At 42.2% G+C, this 17148-nt stretch overlaps 1 protein-coding gene across 9 annotated transcripts in view; it reads left to right on the plus strand.

Moving 5' to 3' along the window:
• The window catches only part of GOLGB1 (golgin B1), a 36498-nt gene that overhangs the window by 1750 nt on the left and 17600 nt on the right, over positions 1–17148 (plus strand). The window contains exons 2-13 of one of the 9 annotated variants that reach the window (XM_030261644.4): positions 320–423; positions 1340–1472; positions 3437–3533; positions 4148–4300; positions 5030–5182; positions 8730–8888; positions 9798–9920; positions 10329–10442; positions 12154–12565; positions 13227–13318; positions 13627–13723; positions 16013–16086. In XM_030261644.4, coding sequence (XP_030117504.4) covers positions 3444–3533; positions 4148–4300; positions 5030–5182; positions 8730–8888; positions 9798–9920; positions 10329–10442; positions 12154–12565; positions 13227–13318; positions 13627–13723; positions 16013–16086 — 1467 coding nt within the window. In that variant the 5' untranslated portion in view covers positions 320–423; positions 1340–1472; positions 3437–3443. Of the gene's footprint in view, positions 1–287; positions 424–1339; positions 1473–3436; positions 3534–4147; positions 4301–5029; positions 5183–8729; positions 8889–9797; positions 9921–10328; positions 10443–12153; positions 12566–13226; positions 13319–13626; positions 13724–16012; positions 16087–17148 lie in introns of all 9 variants that reach the window. The other 8 variants (XM_072917818.1, XM_030261648.4, XM_030261646.4 and 5 more) reach the window with 8 other exon arrangements.

Consider the following 17148-nt stretch of genomic DNA (forward strand, 5'->3'; position numbering starts at 1 on the left):
TTGTCCACCGCAATCCCCAGCCTCTCTCTGCAGTGCTGCTTTCAGGGATGTGATCTGAGGGATGCTGTTCAGATCAGTGGCCCACCTAGGCCCATGTTTTCCCCGTTTCCTCTACACAGACAGCAAACTTATAGCTGTTTACAGTGTTGCAGAATTACTTTTTGTTTGCCTTTCACATCCCTTGCTATATTTGGCTGACCTGAGAATGTAAATGAAAAATTAATTCAAAAGACACGCATCTCTAAGACTGGAGTTCAGGTTATTAATGTTCACATCTGTGCAAATAGGTGCTGATGATTCCACTGTTTGCATTTTTAAGGAGGCCAACTGTGAGCCAAACCCAGCAAGGCTTACTACCTTGAGTGCAGTATCAGGTTAATGTGGCCAGCCTGGACAAAGCCAAGGAATATTTTCTCAATCCAGGTATGCATGCCTGAAATTGTTGTGCCTGTAGCATGCAGATATGTGCTGAGGCCCATGCAGATGCCTAGATTCTGCTGCTTTTTCATTTTTCTAATAATTCATCTATTGGTTCTCTCGGATCCAGCCACATATTTTGCATTTCTGACTTTAAGAGGCTGTGGCCTAACTCTCAGTTGGAAGATCAGATCCATCTTCTTCAAGAGCTGGGGGTAGTTAGAAAGAGACGTTCTTGCATTTGGACGTCTCTTTTCTGAAATGCACCATTGCCAAGACAGCAGGTTCATTTCCTCACTGGGGCATCGTGGGAGTGATGGTTGACAAAACTGTAAATATTTTATTATTCTTATAATGGATTCCAGACATTCCAGGTCTCCACGTGCGTGTCTCATGTTACTGCTTTGGTGAGCAGTTGCTGTTGTCAGAAGAAATCTCCCTAGCAGGAACTGTAAAGCTGTCCTGTTGTGGAGTTCCACGCCTCACGTCTTGCCCAGGGCCAGCTGAGAAACGAGCAAAGCACCAGGACTTGTTTCAGTGACTGCTGTGTTGCAGAACGTGAACAATCCTGGCATACTGACTGTGCTTCTGGAGGAGTTGCATCCCGTTGAGCTCTTTGCAGGAGCCTGTCTGAGTGTCTGAGGCCTGGCCTCTTGCTGCATGTCTTTTTGCTACACTAACTGCTGCTGGAATGTTTTATTCCATCACTAAGCTCATGCTATGCAGTGTGAGAAACCAGGGCATGTCTGCAAATCCATGTTCCCAAACAGAGCAGACTTATTACTTTTCATGTGTATTGCAAGTGACTGACTAACAGTCCTGGAGTCTACTGTGTAGGATGAAGGATGGGCTTATTTCTTTATTACTGGATAATTTATTTTATCCTTTTTTTGTTCTTTTTTGCTTCTTTCTCTATCAAAAGTCTTGGTTCATGCAACCTGTCAGTACTCAGGAGATAATAAGGAATGTCAATAAAGATCTGTGTGTGACTGCTCTACCTTGGAAACATTACTACTGAATCAGCAGACCCATGAGCTGCTTGGAGTACAAAGCAGGTTAGTATTCATATGCTCTTTTCTGCTATTGATGCAAGAGTGTGCATTGTCATGTTTTCTACTTCTGCAAAATCAGGTGACTGCTGCAGAAGAGTAATGCGCTGCTCCTCTCCGGTGTCAATATTTTCACACATTTAAATGGCAATCTAAGACCAGAGGTTTGCTTAGTAAGACAAGGGAGGTCAGGAACGAGTGGATCTGTGTAGCCAGCTTCAGGAGCCTGCTTCTAGTGAGGCAGAGACATCATATTAAAAGATTCCATTTGATGGAGATAGTTTTAATAATGTAAACTTGATCTTATAGCTAGTGTGAGTTTGCCTAGTTTCAGCTTGCAATACTGGAGCTTCTGTAATTGTACAAATTATTTTGCCACTTACAGGCATGGACAGTTCTGTGGCCTTTGTGTTCAGAGATGTCAAGTGTCACATGTGACCTCTTTTTATAGGACACTAGAATGATGATCCTGTGATTAAGGGACTTTGGGACTTCAGTTGGTCAAATCCTTTGCTCTTAGTATGTCTAACATCAAAAATCAGATCAGATTGCTATGAGCTTAATACAGTATTTTAACTTCTTCCCTGTGCGTTTTTTTCTGATTGAAATTGCTTATGGTGTGACTTGTGTCCTCTGCCTCATGTTCATCCTATGTGGACCTTGTAAGAGGTGTGTGACTCCGTCTTTAGCTACCTTATGGGTGGTTGTAGGGAGGACAGCAATTGTATCCTACTCCTCACCTGCTGTTCTCAGGGCTGAGCAGGCCCAACACTCTTATACTCTCCACACACACCTTGTAAAGCAAACCCCAGTCATCCTGGGGGCTCTTTGCTGTACTTGATTCACTGTTTTGCAAGTGGGCACTCTACTTCAAATGTAGTCTTATAGGTGTGAATAGAGAAGAATAATTGCTTTTCCCAACCTGCTGCCTGCAGTCCTGCCAGTACAGCTCACTACACGTGACCTTGGCTGTGAGCGCACTGGTGGCTTGCGCCAGGCTTGGCCATCAGCACTTGGAGCTTGTCTTCTGCAACACAGCTGTACAGCCAGTTGCTCCTCAGCCTGTGCCACTCATGCTTTTCCCATTCCAGGCATAGGCTTCTACTGAACTTCATGATGTTTCTATCCATCTGTTTCTCCAGCCTATTGTTATCCTCCTTGTCGGCAACTCTACACAAAGGCTCATTCGAATTCGGTGAATTTAGTGAGGTGGAGTGCACCCCATCATCTCAGTTAATAATGGAGAATTTAATTTACTGCTCTCCCCAAAATGACAAGTTATATGTTGCTGGCTGGTACTGCTGCATGTTTTTTGGTTCTTCACTTCCACTTGCTGGATTAGTTTGGCTCCTGAATTTCAAGGAAGGGAAAGAAGGTATGCTGAGCAGCACCCAGGGAATCTTATGTCCTCTCCAGGCTATTCCCCTGTGTTGAGGGTCCTGTATGTGACATGCAGAGGTCTCATAATCTCTCCAATGTGACACACTTATATCTCTTTAGCAAACATCAAGGCTCAGTCCATTATTTCCACTACTTATTAGCAGAAAGCTGATTTTGTTACAGGCCATGTTTGGCCTGTGGAGAAATGACTTCATTTAACAATCACCTTTCTTTTCAGTAAACTGAACAGATCATGGTTCTGTAATGTCATTGTTAAGAAAGATCAAGGATGAACTATGAGGATGACTTGGCATCTAGTATAAAAATATTTTTCATTCATTTGTGTGGTGCAGTGAAGGAATCTTCATGTATCTTGGCACCAGCACATCCTCTGCTTTAATATTCAGAGCACGTTAACAGTGCTCCTGTTAACATGGCCATTTCTTTTTTCCTGAGGTTTTACTTTGGCTTTCTCTCTTGGCAAAAGAGACAAATTCCTACAAACCTGGTCACCAGCTGCTGTAACATTAGAGATCGGCAGAAGCAGTTTTGACTCTGGAACTGTATTCTGACTCTTGGTTTTGTTTTAGGCTCAAGATGCTGAGCCGTTTATCAGGTTTAGCAAGTACTGTTTTACAAGAGCTGTCAGGAGAGGATGGAGATGCAGTTACTGAATCATCTATTGCTGTAAGTACAGTGTTTTCTATAGACTTTCAGATATTCTTGACAATTAGTTTGGGGAATATTAGACTGCAGTGAGAACTGTCTCCTGCTTCTTCCTTGCTGAGCACTAGACTGAGCTGTCATTCCACTGTGCTTTTCTTCTACTCCTCACCCCTGAAGTCAGCATTTCTGTTGGGCAGACCATAATCTCAGTTGCCACATCTCAAGGTGATCCCAGGAAACAAACTCGAGTTAGGGTGAAGAAAAACTTTTAAGAGTATTAGTGGTTTTGTGTAGCAGAAGGGGAAGCTCTGCATGGTTGGGTCACAGTGGGAGGCTTCATCTTTGTGCTGCCCTTTAGTATTGAGACAGTGGATAGTGTGTGAGGGTGTCGCTCGTTTCAGATTTGTTCCTGTGGTGTTCAGCAAGGTACTCTTTGTTTTTGTGTGTTGGCTTACAAGTTCTCTGGGTTTCCTGGTTTCATCTAACTGTTTCTACGGGCTTCATGAAATTCCCACATTTGATCTGCAGGGAGCAGAGTGCAGCACTGAGGACTGGAGCTGAAGCTATCATGTGGATGCTCTGCTGCAGGCTGTTAATAGTTTTTTTCCTTCAGAACACTCATTTCATTATTTCAGGTAGAAGCTTTGCAGTCAGAAGCAGAAAGCATGGAGGAGGCCCCTGAGGAGCTGTTGGAGCGCCTAGCCCAAACAGAAAAGCTAGTTGTTCAGCTGAAGGATTTGGTTCGAGAAAAGGATGCCCTGCTCCAGGAAAAAGAAACTGTGCTCCAGGTACTACTTCTTTTTCTGGGAACCAAGAGTAAAATGCTGCTTCAGTCTTCTGTGGAAGCCAATCTCTGGTTTCTTTTGGTCATGAGGTACCTGCATGACGAGTGGCATCAGTTCCAGAGAAATATTGGAATTTGAATAATGGACCCTATGAGATACCTTCTGTTAGTTTGATTGTGTTAATTTAGACTAGAGTAGATAAGTTACATCCAAGTTACGCAGCATTTTGTCTCAGGGCCCTTTGAGGCCCATGTAGGTTCCCAGTGGCTCTAATAAGTACTAATATCTGGTGTGAGATTGTTTTCCCCGCTTCAGAGTGTTTGACACATAGAAGCCTATGCTGCGCTCATCCACTAGTCCAGTGGTTTCATGACACATTCCCAAAGGTACACGTTGCCTACCCTGAGGTATGGTGGGCGTGTGGTTACTTGAGGTAGTTCTGAGGGACTGCATGTAGCAGAGAAAGTCAAACTGAGTTTTTATTCAATGCTGAGTGAAGTCCCTGAGTGCTCTGTCCCTTGAAAGGAAGTGCTGGGATAGAAGCTACAGTGTTGGTATGTGTGCTGTTTCAGAACAAATTTGGTTTGCAGATGTGTTTTAGATAGTGCTGTTACTGGGGAGGCAGGGTTAAACAGAATTTGGCAGCCTGACAAACTGTAGCTTTTTCAAAGTGGTGCTTCTTGAGTAGCAGCACTGGAGTCAGGGCAGTCAGTCAGTGTCCTTCTCTTACAGAGAGAGCGAGAGGCCGCGGATGCCAAGCTGATGAAACTTAAACTTCAAGCCAAAGCCAAACTGGCCTCTCTGAACAAACGCATCGAGGAGCTGACAGAGAAAGGATCACCACTACCTACACAGGCCTTAGCAGAAGAGCTGGAGTATCCCAAGGTTGGGAGAAGGGGGCTATTTAAAAGATGTAGCTTCTACTGATAACCTGGTACTGACTGATATTTCAGGTCACAGTGACCCAGCAGGGTCTATTTGTCTTATTAGCAGGATATTCATAATTCCAGTAAGAATGTCTGTGCCTGTGCTGTAGGAAGCCTGTCTGTCCAGCTTCTTTGTACTGCAGATGCCCTTGGAGTGCTCAGCTTGATCTCCTCAAGGTCATGGGTTTGTTTCCCTCTGCATAACTTTGGTAATCCATTGTAGCTGAAATCTTTCCTGCAGAAACTGTGTGTCTGTCTGAGCTATGAGTTTCAAAATGTTGCCTGTCATGACAGTACAGCAAAGGTTGGCTGGAGTACAAGGACAAAGAGGTAAGGAGGTCATTGAAACTGGAAGGCAGTAACTTAAACATAAAAACATAAATATATTTTTTTTCCAGTCGTGTGGCTTCCTGAGCCATCATAAAGTTTTATGGTTGACAAACCATAATTGTGTTAACACTAGGTAAAAACTGAGGGGAAAGTGTCCTCTACAAAGACATTAAAGAGGCTATTGCCTACTAACTAGAAGCTCCCACTGGAGCTGGTAATTTTTGAAAACTTGGCTATGGGATCAGCAGAACAATGTTTTTGAAGAAAAGTTGGTAATATTATGGAAGAGAAGTGGGATAGAAGTCCAAAATGGTTTCCAGACATCAGATGATTCATTAAACCAGAGAACATTAGGGTTATTTCAGACATTGAAAAAAATATTAAAATATTATAGGAACCAATAAGAGGTGCCTGTGAGAGCTGTCAGATGAGAGGTGACTGCTAATGAAGTGAAAATCAGTCCTATGACTTGTACTGACTGTTTTTGATTGAAAGCACCATAAAATCATAGAAATGTGCTTCTGTAATTCCCAATACCAACTTGAGAGTCTTTCTCAATGCAAAGCACCATCTGGTTTCATACATAAAGAATTGGATGATCTCAAAGTCTGACAGAATAGAAAAAGCAAAAGTTAACCAGTGCACGATCAAACATGAACAGCATTCCGTGGCTGCAGAGGCCAGTGAAGGCCACTGGAGCTGTTTAGCCATGTCACTTGACATTGCTGTCCTGCTGCTGAGGCTCTTTTTCAGCCTACCTATCTGCAGCATGGGTGTGTAACATCAATGTGACGTTACATGACTTTGTGTAGACTTGGAGTTGAGGACTGGTGAGTGTTCTTGCTTCAAAAATCAAATTTATCAGTTGAAGAAGGCAAAATGAGAGAAAGCTGATCATCAGTTAATTGGTGCAATATAGATTTTAAAAAGAGACTTTATCTTTTTTACTTACCACTCTAGGTATTCTACTGAGAGTGGCAAGGCCTTGTGTGCAGTGTTGGCATGTTCTGCTCACTTGGAATCAGAAAGATAAATTCTGAGACCAGCAAGAGACTTTCTGTTCTCCCGTCATGTTAGTAGCTGCACTTGGGAGACACTCAAAGAGCTTGGTTATTTAGTCAGCCAAAGTCAGAGAGGAAATGTCTTTTCTCTCTACAGTTGTATGAGGAAGGTGAGCTTCAATAAAGTGGGCAAACTGTTAAGGGATAATGCTGGTGAATGGATGAATGTAAATTAGCCATTAAGAAAAATGGCCTTCTAATTAGAGGAATGAGGGCTTGAGACAGTCTCCAGTGGACATGGTATGGACCACAGCCTCATTTGGTTTTGGTTAGAACATAGTTTGAGTGAAATTATATTAGGGCAGTTACCTGCAATATTTTGTATTTGACCCAGAAAGCACTAGCTTCTTTCTTGCAAGGTTAGACCTACTGAGAACATACAGAGTCCTTTATTTACACTGTTTTCTCCAAGTAGATGCTATCTTGAGTAATGGGGGTATTTCCTAGACAGTTACCCTGCCATTTGAAGGTGAAAATTCTAGGTTAGAGTTGCATGTTATGCTGAAGTATTGGATATTAGCAAAGGGATGGTTTGGTTTTTTTTTTTTCTCTCAATGATGTGGCCCTGTGGGAAGGCTGTATTTTAAATATCTAACTAGTACTATTACTTCCTGGGCTTTTAGCAGAGTGCCTTATTTTGAGGAGAATGGAAATATCAGCTTATATCCTTCTCTCAGATAGTATTTGTGTTCAGAACAATTGAGGCTCCTCTCAAACTATTGAAGTGGGTAAAGATAAATTATGTTCAGATATAGGAGCTTATACATCTTGTGAAAACATAGCATTTAAAACCTTGAGCTCTTTGTGGCTGTGCTACTGTCCTTACTTGTGGCACTCCATGTAGTGGTCAGTGTAAGAGGCTTTTTAAAATCCAACTGTGAGTATCAATCCTGAAAGCTAATTACAAGTAGGCAAACTAATCCACCTATCTTCCCCCCAGCTGCTCCTCTGCTCCAGTCTTACAAGTTATGTATAGCCTGGCTTCTTAGAGTTTCCTGCATTTCTATTCTTTATTCTTCTGTCTTGTTCTATTTCTAAATTTAAGTGCAGCTGAAGCTCCTTTGTCTGTCTGTTCTGCCTCCTGCCAATGAGCTTCTCTGTTGGTGAAACAGCTCTTGAGGAACAGGAGCCTCTTACTCTTATTACACTGATCTATAAGTACTTTTAAAAGCCTTCACAGTCTTTTCAGATTTGGTTTAAAGACATAAATACTCTGTAGAATTCCTGTGTTATTGAAGGTGTTTGACCCAATACCTGCCACAAATGGAATGGAAGATATGTATTTTATAAATGTTCAGTATGAAATACCCAGCACTGTGTGCTGACAGCAGCTGGAAGTGCTGAGATAAGAATGCAGAGCAGGTTTTCTCTGCTCAGGGACAGGTGGTGAGGGACCTGCCCTAACCCAGGTGGAGAGACAGAGAGGAGAGTGCAGGTGTAGTGTGCTGGGTTGTCTGAGTAGACACAGCCTAAGCGCATTTTATGTGAAATGTTGTTTGCATTTCTTGGTCGTAAGCAGAGGATTTAAGTGCTTCAGAGTGGAGTAGAACTGATAATTGTTTGCCTTTTCCCTTTGTTTGTATCTAATAAGTTTGTTGCTAATAATCCTGTAGTCTAAAAAGATTTCCGTGGGCATTTTCTGTACTCTAGAATGTCTACCCCTTTGTCACATGGAGAATATTCTTCTATAATTAATTTTAAAATGTTTTTATTTCTGGTATTAGAGAAATTTGTGATGTTAAAAAGCCTCAAAAATCAGAGTAGTCATATAATAAATAATGTATTTAATAATCTAATTTGCCTTAGTTTATATAGTGAGCAGTCATGGATTGTTAGCCCTGCCAAGTGCTTTGACACTTCCCAATTAAAAGCATCTTGTGCATCCTGACACAGAAATAGGGGAAATAGTTACTTAATAGGACAACTTCATTTAAAGAAATAAATGTAAAGTTAAGAAATGAAGCAATGTAGTAAAAATAATAATCTGATTAGGAGTCAAGAGTAAAGTAGCATTATAGTGTATTTTTTAAAATTAATTAATTAATTAAATTTATTAACCAGTAATAGTGATAAGTTTAATTTCTTCTGTTTCTCCCCACTTTTTTCCTCTTGCAGTGTCAGAAAAATGAAAATACAAGTGAAGGCCACAGAGAGGAAATGGAAGTACTGAAAAAGCAGCTCAGGGAGCAAGAGGAGACTGTTCAAGACCTGAAGAAAGAGCTGGCTGTAGCCAAAGTGAATCTGAAAGATGCTGAAATCAAGTATGCAACACAGGTACAGAAATTTTTTTCTGTTCATCAGTCTGTTTCCCACCTCACTGTTTAGACTAATATGGTACTGGTCTTCAATTCCCTTACCTCAATTTTGTCAGTCTTGAGCTTCCTCAAACCACCTAGGTCCATCCATTTCTGCATTTGGCTTCTCTAAACATTACCTAAGTCTTTCACAATCCCCAAATGATCTTGTCCTGCCCTCCATCCTCTGCCCCAGGCCAGAACCACCCTTGGTGCAGAAAGTGCTCTGCGGGTAAGCGATGGGTTTCACCCTTGGACAGTGGGACTGATGGCTCTCTGAGGACAGAGAAAACAGTCCCTGGAAGGGCCTGGATAGGGTGTTCCTTCCTCTGAGTCAGAATTTGGGTTCTTCCCTGTCTGCCCTCGCTGCTCTGTGATGGGCTTTGCAGTACGTGGGGCAGTGTTCTTCCAGCTGCCAGGCCTGCCATCGCCTCTCTGTGTTCTGCCCCGTGTGCAGGGCAGCTGCATATCACAGGATGTAACAGCATTAATGGTATGTTGTAGTTAGTTGTGGAAGGATTTTTTTAATACCCTAAATTGCAGGTTTAGCTTTTGAACTGTGAATTGGGTTGCATCCTATACAATTAAAATCCCAGAAGTTTTATGAACTGTTAATTATATTGTAATAATTTATTATTCTGCATATTTGTAGATTAAATTCTATGCTTTTTGCTTTCTCAGATCTGAAATCTTATCAGTTGTTATACACATAATAGTAGGATAAAGACATCAAGTAAAAATACTGTTTGATCAAGATGATGTATAGGATTGTCCAGCTGAAAACTCCATCACACACGCAATATGCTGGTGCATGTTGAAAGCAAGCATGTGTGTCTGTCAGGTTCATAACCTTGTTGGTTTGTTTTTATTTTGTGGCTTATGTTTTCAGCTGAATTCCCTGCAGGAAGTGATTCAGGAGAAGGAAGCTCTCCTGGAAGAGCATGTGCACCAGCGTCAAGCTGAATTGCTCAAGATGGTGGTCCAGCCAGATATGGAAGTAGAGATGCAACAGGTATATTTGATATAATAATCATATGATGGGAGGAGGAATGAAAATAGAAGACACTCTGAAAAAACAGTTCTCGTTAAAGCAACTCAGAAAGGATAGAAGAAACATGCTTTGGTTGTTTGGAATGCTAGCTGGGGCTTTGAGTCCTAGCTTAAATCTGCTGGTTTGCTATCAGTCAAAGAGAAAGAACAGTTGAAAAAAGTGTTACATTATTGTGCTCCAGTTCCCTATTCATGAAGCAAAGTAACCTCCTCCTACAGCACCAGGGTTCCAGAATAGGTGTCAAGCACAATTAGTTAATTCAGGCTATCAGAGTAACTGTGTTACAAAAATGAGGTGTATGGATGAAATGTGGGAATCTAAATTTACACTGGTCTCCCCAGTGCTGGAATGGCCTTGTCTCTCTCACAGAACCTGCGCACTCTTCAGAGAAAGCTTGAGGAGCAGGAAGCAGCTCTGTTAGGACAAACTCAGGTGGTAGAACTGCTGCAGCAGGAGTTACACACTGCTGAAAAACAAAATCAGGTACCTGGTCATACTTTTTATTGCTTTACTCTGTGTGTGTGTGCAGTGGATGGGACCTTTGTCAGTGGCTCAGAAGTTACCAGATTAGGTTTATTTTGGTACCAGCTTTCCATCATGAAATCAGCTGGGGTTGCCATCCCTAGGTCAGGCATTAGAGCTGCAGGTCTGTGTGCACAGCTCACAGCAGGTACAGGCAGACAGTGAGTGCTGCAGCTGCCAGCTCTAATGATCCAGGGCAGGTGGACAGGGTCTACATCTATCCGTACCCAAGCTGCTGACTGTACTTTCAAAGCCAAATACGCAAACCTTTGCCAAAAGCACAAATGCTTAACACAGTGCTGCTGAAGCTTCAGTGTTTCTGGACTGCAGTGTCAAGGCCAGATCAGAGCAGAAACAGCTATTCTTTGGTATGTCTTGCTGAGAACTTGCTTATATGGTGACACAACTTGTGGAGTGGGATTGGCTCTCACTTCATCAGTTTGGAACGTGAAGAGAGATCAAGTCTGTGTATATATGACTATATAGACACGGGCTCCTTGACACAGGATTAAGAATGCAACCTTTTAAAAGGTTGGTTTGCAGATAGAGGATGAGTGTATTTCTCATTTTTCCAATATCTAAACTTCTGAAAATTCTCCATCCCTTTAGAAGAGACTTACGCTGAATCAGTCTCATATTCATTGGGTGCATGATCTCCAGCCAGTCTAATGCTGAACTTCATTTTGATAATTTTTACACACTTGTGCCAAGCATATTTTCTTTTGCTCTGTGTCTCAGCCAGGCCCACATTGGTGGGTTCTCTTCCTACTGAGAAGAGGTAAAGAACCTCAGTGAGCTGACTTGTACTTGGTACTGGCTGCATTGCTCAGCAGGGTGTATCACAGGGTGCTGGCATGGATATCTTCATGACATGGCTGTTGGCTTGGCTGGTTGGAGAATCTCCCTTGGCTTCTCCTTGGCATCTTTGGCTTATCTCATACATTCTGTGGTCTGAAGGAGATCTAGTGTAGGTACAAACTTGAGGCCATGTGGCTGAAGCTTACCCATAAAGTAAAAGGAGCTTCTCATTTGATTCCTCCTGAAATTAACTGTGTTGACCATTCACAACTCCAGGAGGAGGAAGTTTGACAACAGGAGTTTGGGCAAGTGTAAGGTCTGTTTCTGTCTTTTGGTCTCCTTAAATCTCTGGTCAGTGTTTACCAGAGGCTTCTGAGATCTTTCTTAAAGCAGTGGGTACTGTGTGGAACCCTCTGTTATCTCCAGACTCATATTTCAGCATTCCCCTTTCACATACACGCTTTTGTTCTGGTTTTTTTTGTTTTAATTCTACTCTGTAATTGTTGAGTTCTCCCTCATTTGTTGTAGCTCTTCCTCCCCTTTTTGGGAATTTGCTTTCTTCTAAAAGAGAGCTCCTGGCCACTGTTCTATTGCTTCTTTTCTCTAAATTCCCTTCCTCTAAATCAAGACTTATATTTTCTTTACCACAACGACAAGGAGTTGTTTCTCCCAGCATTGCTTTCTTGCAATTTCCAAATTGTGGGGCAGTTTCTTTCAAACATATTGAAATTTCTGACATGTTTGTTTCCTGCCTTCTGCTACTCAGGTATTTTAAAAGGATTTAATGAAAACCTTAAAATATGATTCAACTACTTTGCTTTGTCAAGGTATTTAACTAGTTGAGAGAGAAATTAATTTCTGTATCATTTTACAGACACTCCTAGATCAGTGCCAGAAGATGGAAGTGGAACTAAGCTCCATGAGGGATGTGCTAGATGCAGAGAGACAAGGGTCTCAGGATCTCAGGGAGATGATGGAGCTGGAGCTAGCTGAGAGGAAGCGGTCTTCCCATCACTTGCAGGAGGAGGTGCAGTGTCTCTCAGAACAGCTGGAGGAGGCAAGAAGAGCACAAGCTGAGCTAGAGGTGAAGTATAAAGACCTGGAAGAGGAACACCGGCTGGAGGTGGACGAGAAGAAGCGGCTGCTCAGTCGTCTCGCGGTAGCTGAAGAAGAGCTGCGCTGTGGCCGTGCTGTCCGTGGAGCTGAGCAGGAGCGGCTGGAACAGGGTGCTGGCCAGCTCTCAGTGCCATCCCTGGGGCACGGAGCTGCAGCACGTGGAGCACGGGGTGAGCAGGCAGGGAGTTAGGTGCAGCACGTCCTCAGGAGCCTGACTATCGCTGGGTTGCCTTCTTTTTGGCTTTGCTTTTATAACAATTCATAAGAATGGCTTGATGTAACAATTCCTAATTGCACAGGACACAGGAGTGGTGGCTCTGTCTCAACCTAAGGGCAGCTAGTTCGATACCACCATTCTGCCTTTGGCAGCTGCAAGAGAAGCAAAAGTGTGTGGCAGCATATATGGTGCTTTGCTTGTGTACTCTTCTAGCCTCCTGTCTTTTGGGGCTTATGGATTTCTTGAGCTGGATGTATTTTTTCAGTTGATTTTATTGATTTGTTTGATTTTTTTTTTCCATCAGCTTATGCAAGTCCTTTTTAGATGTGCCTCATTCTTCACAGTCCAAATTTCTACTGAAATTATAAGTAAAACAACCAAGAGAAGTAAACTGTACCATTTTCCCAATAGACCTGTGTTAAAAATAATGACATTGATCTTGCCTCAAGCTCTTATTTCAAACTGATTTTCTTTCAGCTTCTTTATGGCCCAAAGCTGAAGCAGTGACTAAGAGATCAGAGATTTCATAAACTATTGTGCATGTGTGTAAAATGGACATAGTGTGGCAAAAAGGACAAGAACAGACCTTAACTCCCCTTTTCCCCCTCTGTCAGATGAACTTCTACAGAGATTTGAAGAATTTGCCTGCTGTCAGGATGAGCTGAAATCCCAGCCACAAGTGCAGCTCTCTGAACTGGAGCAGCAGGTTTGATATTTTCAAATTATTCTCATTAATTTTTCTGGTCTGTTTAGGAATTGAAGCCAAATTAAATGTCTAGAATTCCTTTTTTTATCATGCATTGCTCGAGAATGGCTTTTGTTAGTTCTCTCAGTTGATGGGCAGGCATGTTATGACTACAGAAGCCTGGAAAGAAGCAGAAGTCAATTTGAGTAAATTAAAAGTTGCCAATTGATTTTTAAAGAAAAAAAAAGTTAACCAAACGATCAAAGACTAATATGTATTTACAAATGGTATTAAACTTTTTCTTTCTCTCCTCCGTCCTGTTTAAACAGGATGAATCAACTTCACAGGAAAAAATAGTAGATCAGGAAGACCAGAATGAGAATTCATTCCTACCCACAGAAAAGTTGGAAAGACAGAAGACAGAAGGTTGTATGATTACCTTACCTATTTTTAGATTCCTAAGAATCATTCTAGAAGTAGTTTCTACAAAATAAGATAGAGCTGAAGTGGTAGCTTTCCCCACTACAAAACACTGACAAATCTGCAAGTGGTACTTCTGGGAGGAGTATTCTTGATAGCTTTTGCTGAAACAGTAAGAGACCCATATACATGCCACATATAAAAAACCCCAGACAACTGCATTGGTTTTGAGTGTCTGGTCATAGCACAGTTCTGTTGGAATTTTACTCTAAAACAGTGGATTCCCTCACATATTTACTTCAGAGTCTGGTATGATTGGCACTGTGACAGTAGGCTGTCTTGATTTTTGAGAAATAGATTCATTTTGCTTCCTGTCATTCAAAGATAGAGAATAATCACCAATAAACCAGATTCCTACAGTCCTAGAACATTATCTTTCTCTTTTTTTGTTCCAAGATCTCAGAGATGCAGGTCTTTAATGAACTTCAAGACATTGTTTAGAATCATGGCATGGTTTGGGTTGGAAGGAACTCATAAAGATCATCTGGTCCATCCCCCCCGTGCCCTGAGCAGGGACATCCTTCACCAGGTCAGGTTGCTCAGAGCCCCATCCAACTTGACCTTGAACATGTCCAATGGTGGGGCAGCTGACAGCTTCTCTGGGCAGTCCAGAGAGAAGCAGCCCTCTTGAAAGGCTGCAATAATGCATCTCTGAAGCCTTTCTTCTCCAGACTGAACAGCCACAAGCTCTCAGCCTTGCTTCATGGGAGGTATGTTCTAGCCCTCTGATAATTTCTGGAGTTTCTTCTGGACTCACTCCAGCAGATCCACATCTGTCATGTACAGGGGACCCCTGGAACTGGACACAGGGCTCTGAGTGGGGTCTCACAAAAGTAGGGAAGAGGGAGAGAATTATCTTCTTCAGCCTGCTGCCCACACCTCTTTTGGTGCAGCCCAGGGTATATTGGCTTTCTGGGCTGCAGGCACATACTGCCAGCTCTTGTCCAATTTTTAGTTTACCAGAATCCCAGAGTCCTCTGTAGCCTGTTTTCAATCCATTCACCCCACAGTCTGTGCTGGTACTGGGGATTGCCCCAGCCCAGAAGTAGGGCCTTGCACTTGGCCTTACTAAACCTTGCTGTGCACAAGGACTACATGGCTGCATTCCTCAAGCTTGTCCGGGACTCTTTGGGATGGCATCACATCCCCACAGCAAAACCAGCTGCTCAGCCTGGGCCACCCTCAGGTGTGCTATGGGTGCACTCCACCCAGCTGTCTCTGGCAGCAGTCAGGACACCAAACGCTGCCAGTCCCAGGATGGACTTCTGTGGGTCCTGGTTCCCACTTGGATGGCGAGTCATTGACTGCAGTTCCTTGCACACAGCCAGTTCCTTACCCCACCAACAGCCCACCTCAAACCCATATCAGCAATTTAGTAGCAAGGGTGCTGGGGAGATCATATCAAAGGCCTCACAGAAATCTGGCTTTCAATCTGGTATCGTGCCCCAGGCTACAATTGAGTACATCCAAAATGCACCTGAAAAACTTCAATCGACTTTCTTAAAAAGCAGCTCCTCCCTCCTTCTAGTGTAAGGAATTCCACTTGAAAAATGTGGTGACTCAGAGCTTCATTGTCTTGTTACTTAAAGCATCTTTCCCAATGCATGTTTAGCTGCATATTTACTTCAAAACAAGCTTGTGTTGTTGTAATTCTGTTTCCAGTGGGTGTGTTGAACCCTTGATTACTGGTTTTTTTTTGATGTTCACAAAAATGGAGTCTGTTTTTTAATGCTTCTAAGTTGGTGTTTCTGGGGAAGACACAGTATTCATTGCTTTACTGGCTGCTATGCTAAAAAGCTGAGGCATCACCTAGTACATTAATTAGAATTGAGATGAATTAGAATGTATTTTTTTTTGTACATCTATAACAATTTGTAATTTTATTTTTTCCAAATGAAATTTGAAACATTTTGCTAGAATAGTTCTTTCTTTCCTCTCCTTTATAGAAATGTTTCTTAAAACTTGAATTTCTATTACCTGTCTTTCAGTATGTCTTGTCTGTATGACAACAATTGTTCTTTTCTACAAGCTGCTTAAAAGAGCATGTTGGTTGTGTGGTGGCCTCTAAATAAAACCAAACCCACATTATCCCATTATAGTACATATCTCCACTACATAAGTGTTATTAACAGCCATGTGTCCTTTCTCAAAAGCTCCTGGGAGAATATCCTGTTGCTATCTAAAGCAAAGTCTTAAGTTTCAAAGATTTTTTTTTTTTGTGTTTGAATGTTTCAGAAATACCACATTTGCAAGTTGTTCTCCAGAAGTCTAAGCAGGAAGCTGTGATGGTCGCAGAAGATGCAGAACAGGTAATGATTAAGCAGCTGAAATAAGCTAAAACTAAAATAGGTCAAGGACTGGCCTTAAAACAGCTAAGCTGTTATGGTCTTTTTTACCAATCCTCTTTGAAGGTTATTATTAACTGGATTAATGGTGAAAGACAGAAATAGCTTCCAAATACAGCTTGCATTGTGTTAGTAATAGACTGTGTTTCCCTTTGCTGGCCATGTGCATTTCTTGTGTCCTTCATCCATCCAGTCCACATTTGTGCTATTTTCTGCCTGTTTTGAGTTAGTTTTTCAGCAGAACTATGGGCTAATCTGAGACAGGTCTCTGGAAATAAAATTCCAAAGGTGCAGCTGTCATTATATAAGATGCCTTTCAAACCATTCCCACTGCCCTGATGGGCACCTGGCTGACTGACTGGGGGAGCTGTGTGCTCCGTGAGGGGGGACAGGTGGGCACTGTCCTTGTGCTGTTCCAGCGTGTCCAGCTGCTCAAAGAGTTGGCTGTTTTTAACCTCCTGGGACTTAAAGTGGTTGTTTCATTATTACACCAGACTTTTTAAGAGCGGCTCTCCTTTAATGGTTCCCCATAAATTGTTTCCAAGTCTTTACAGTGCAGCAGCTTATTGGTGGCTGTTGGTCCAAGCTGTCTGGGGAGGATTTGTGAGTGCTTTTCTTTTGTAATCTGTTTTAGAGGATGGGAAGAAACCTAAAGATAATTATTTGGAGAAAGCCAAGCACTTTGTTCCAGGTGCTTTGTCTAGTGCTTTCACTTTGGGCATGGACACAGATTGAAATATGGGTTCTATCCTGCTTCTTTTCCATGTTAAATGGAGAGATTGAATAGGGGACAAAACCTCCTTATTCAGAGGCTATGAATAGGATGCCATGAAATTGTGACTGGTTAAGTACACTAGAGGGCTTGTTAGAATCACAGGAGAACTTAAACAGTTCAGAGTCATACTATCTTGCAATCAAGAGAGAAAGGGAAAGAAGGGAATAGGAAGTTGTTGTTACAATCCTGAAGCCAGAATCTCTCATGCTGCAACTTCAGAAAATGAAATTAGCAGAAGTAACCTGGGAAGT

Source organism: Taeniopygia guttata, chromosome 1A (assembly GCF_048771995.1).
Source record: "Taeniopygia guttata chromosome 1A, bTaeGut7.mat, whole genome shotgun sequence".
Classification (NCBI taxonomy): domain Eukaryota; kingdom Metazoa; phylum Chordata; class Aves; order Passeriformes; family Estrildidae; genus Taeniopygia; species Taeniopygia guttata.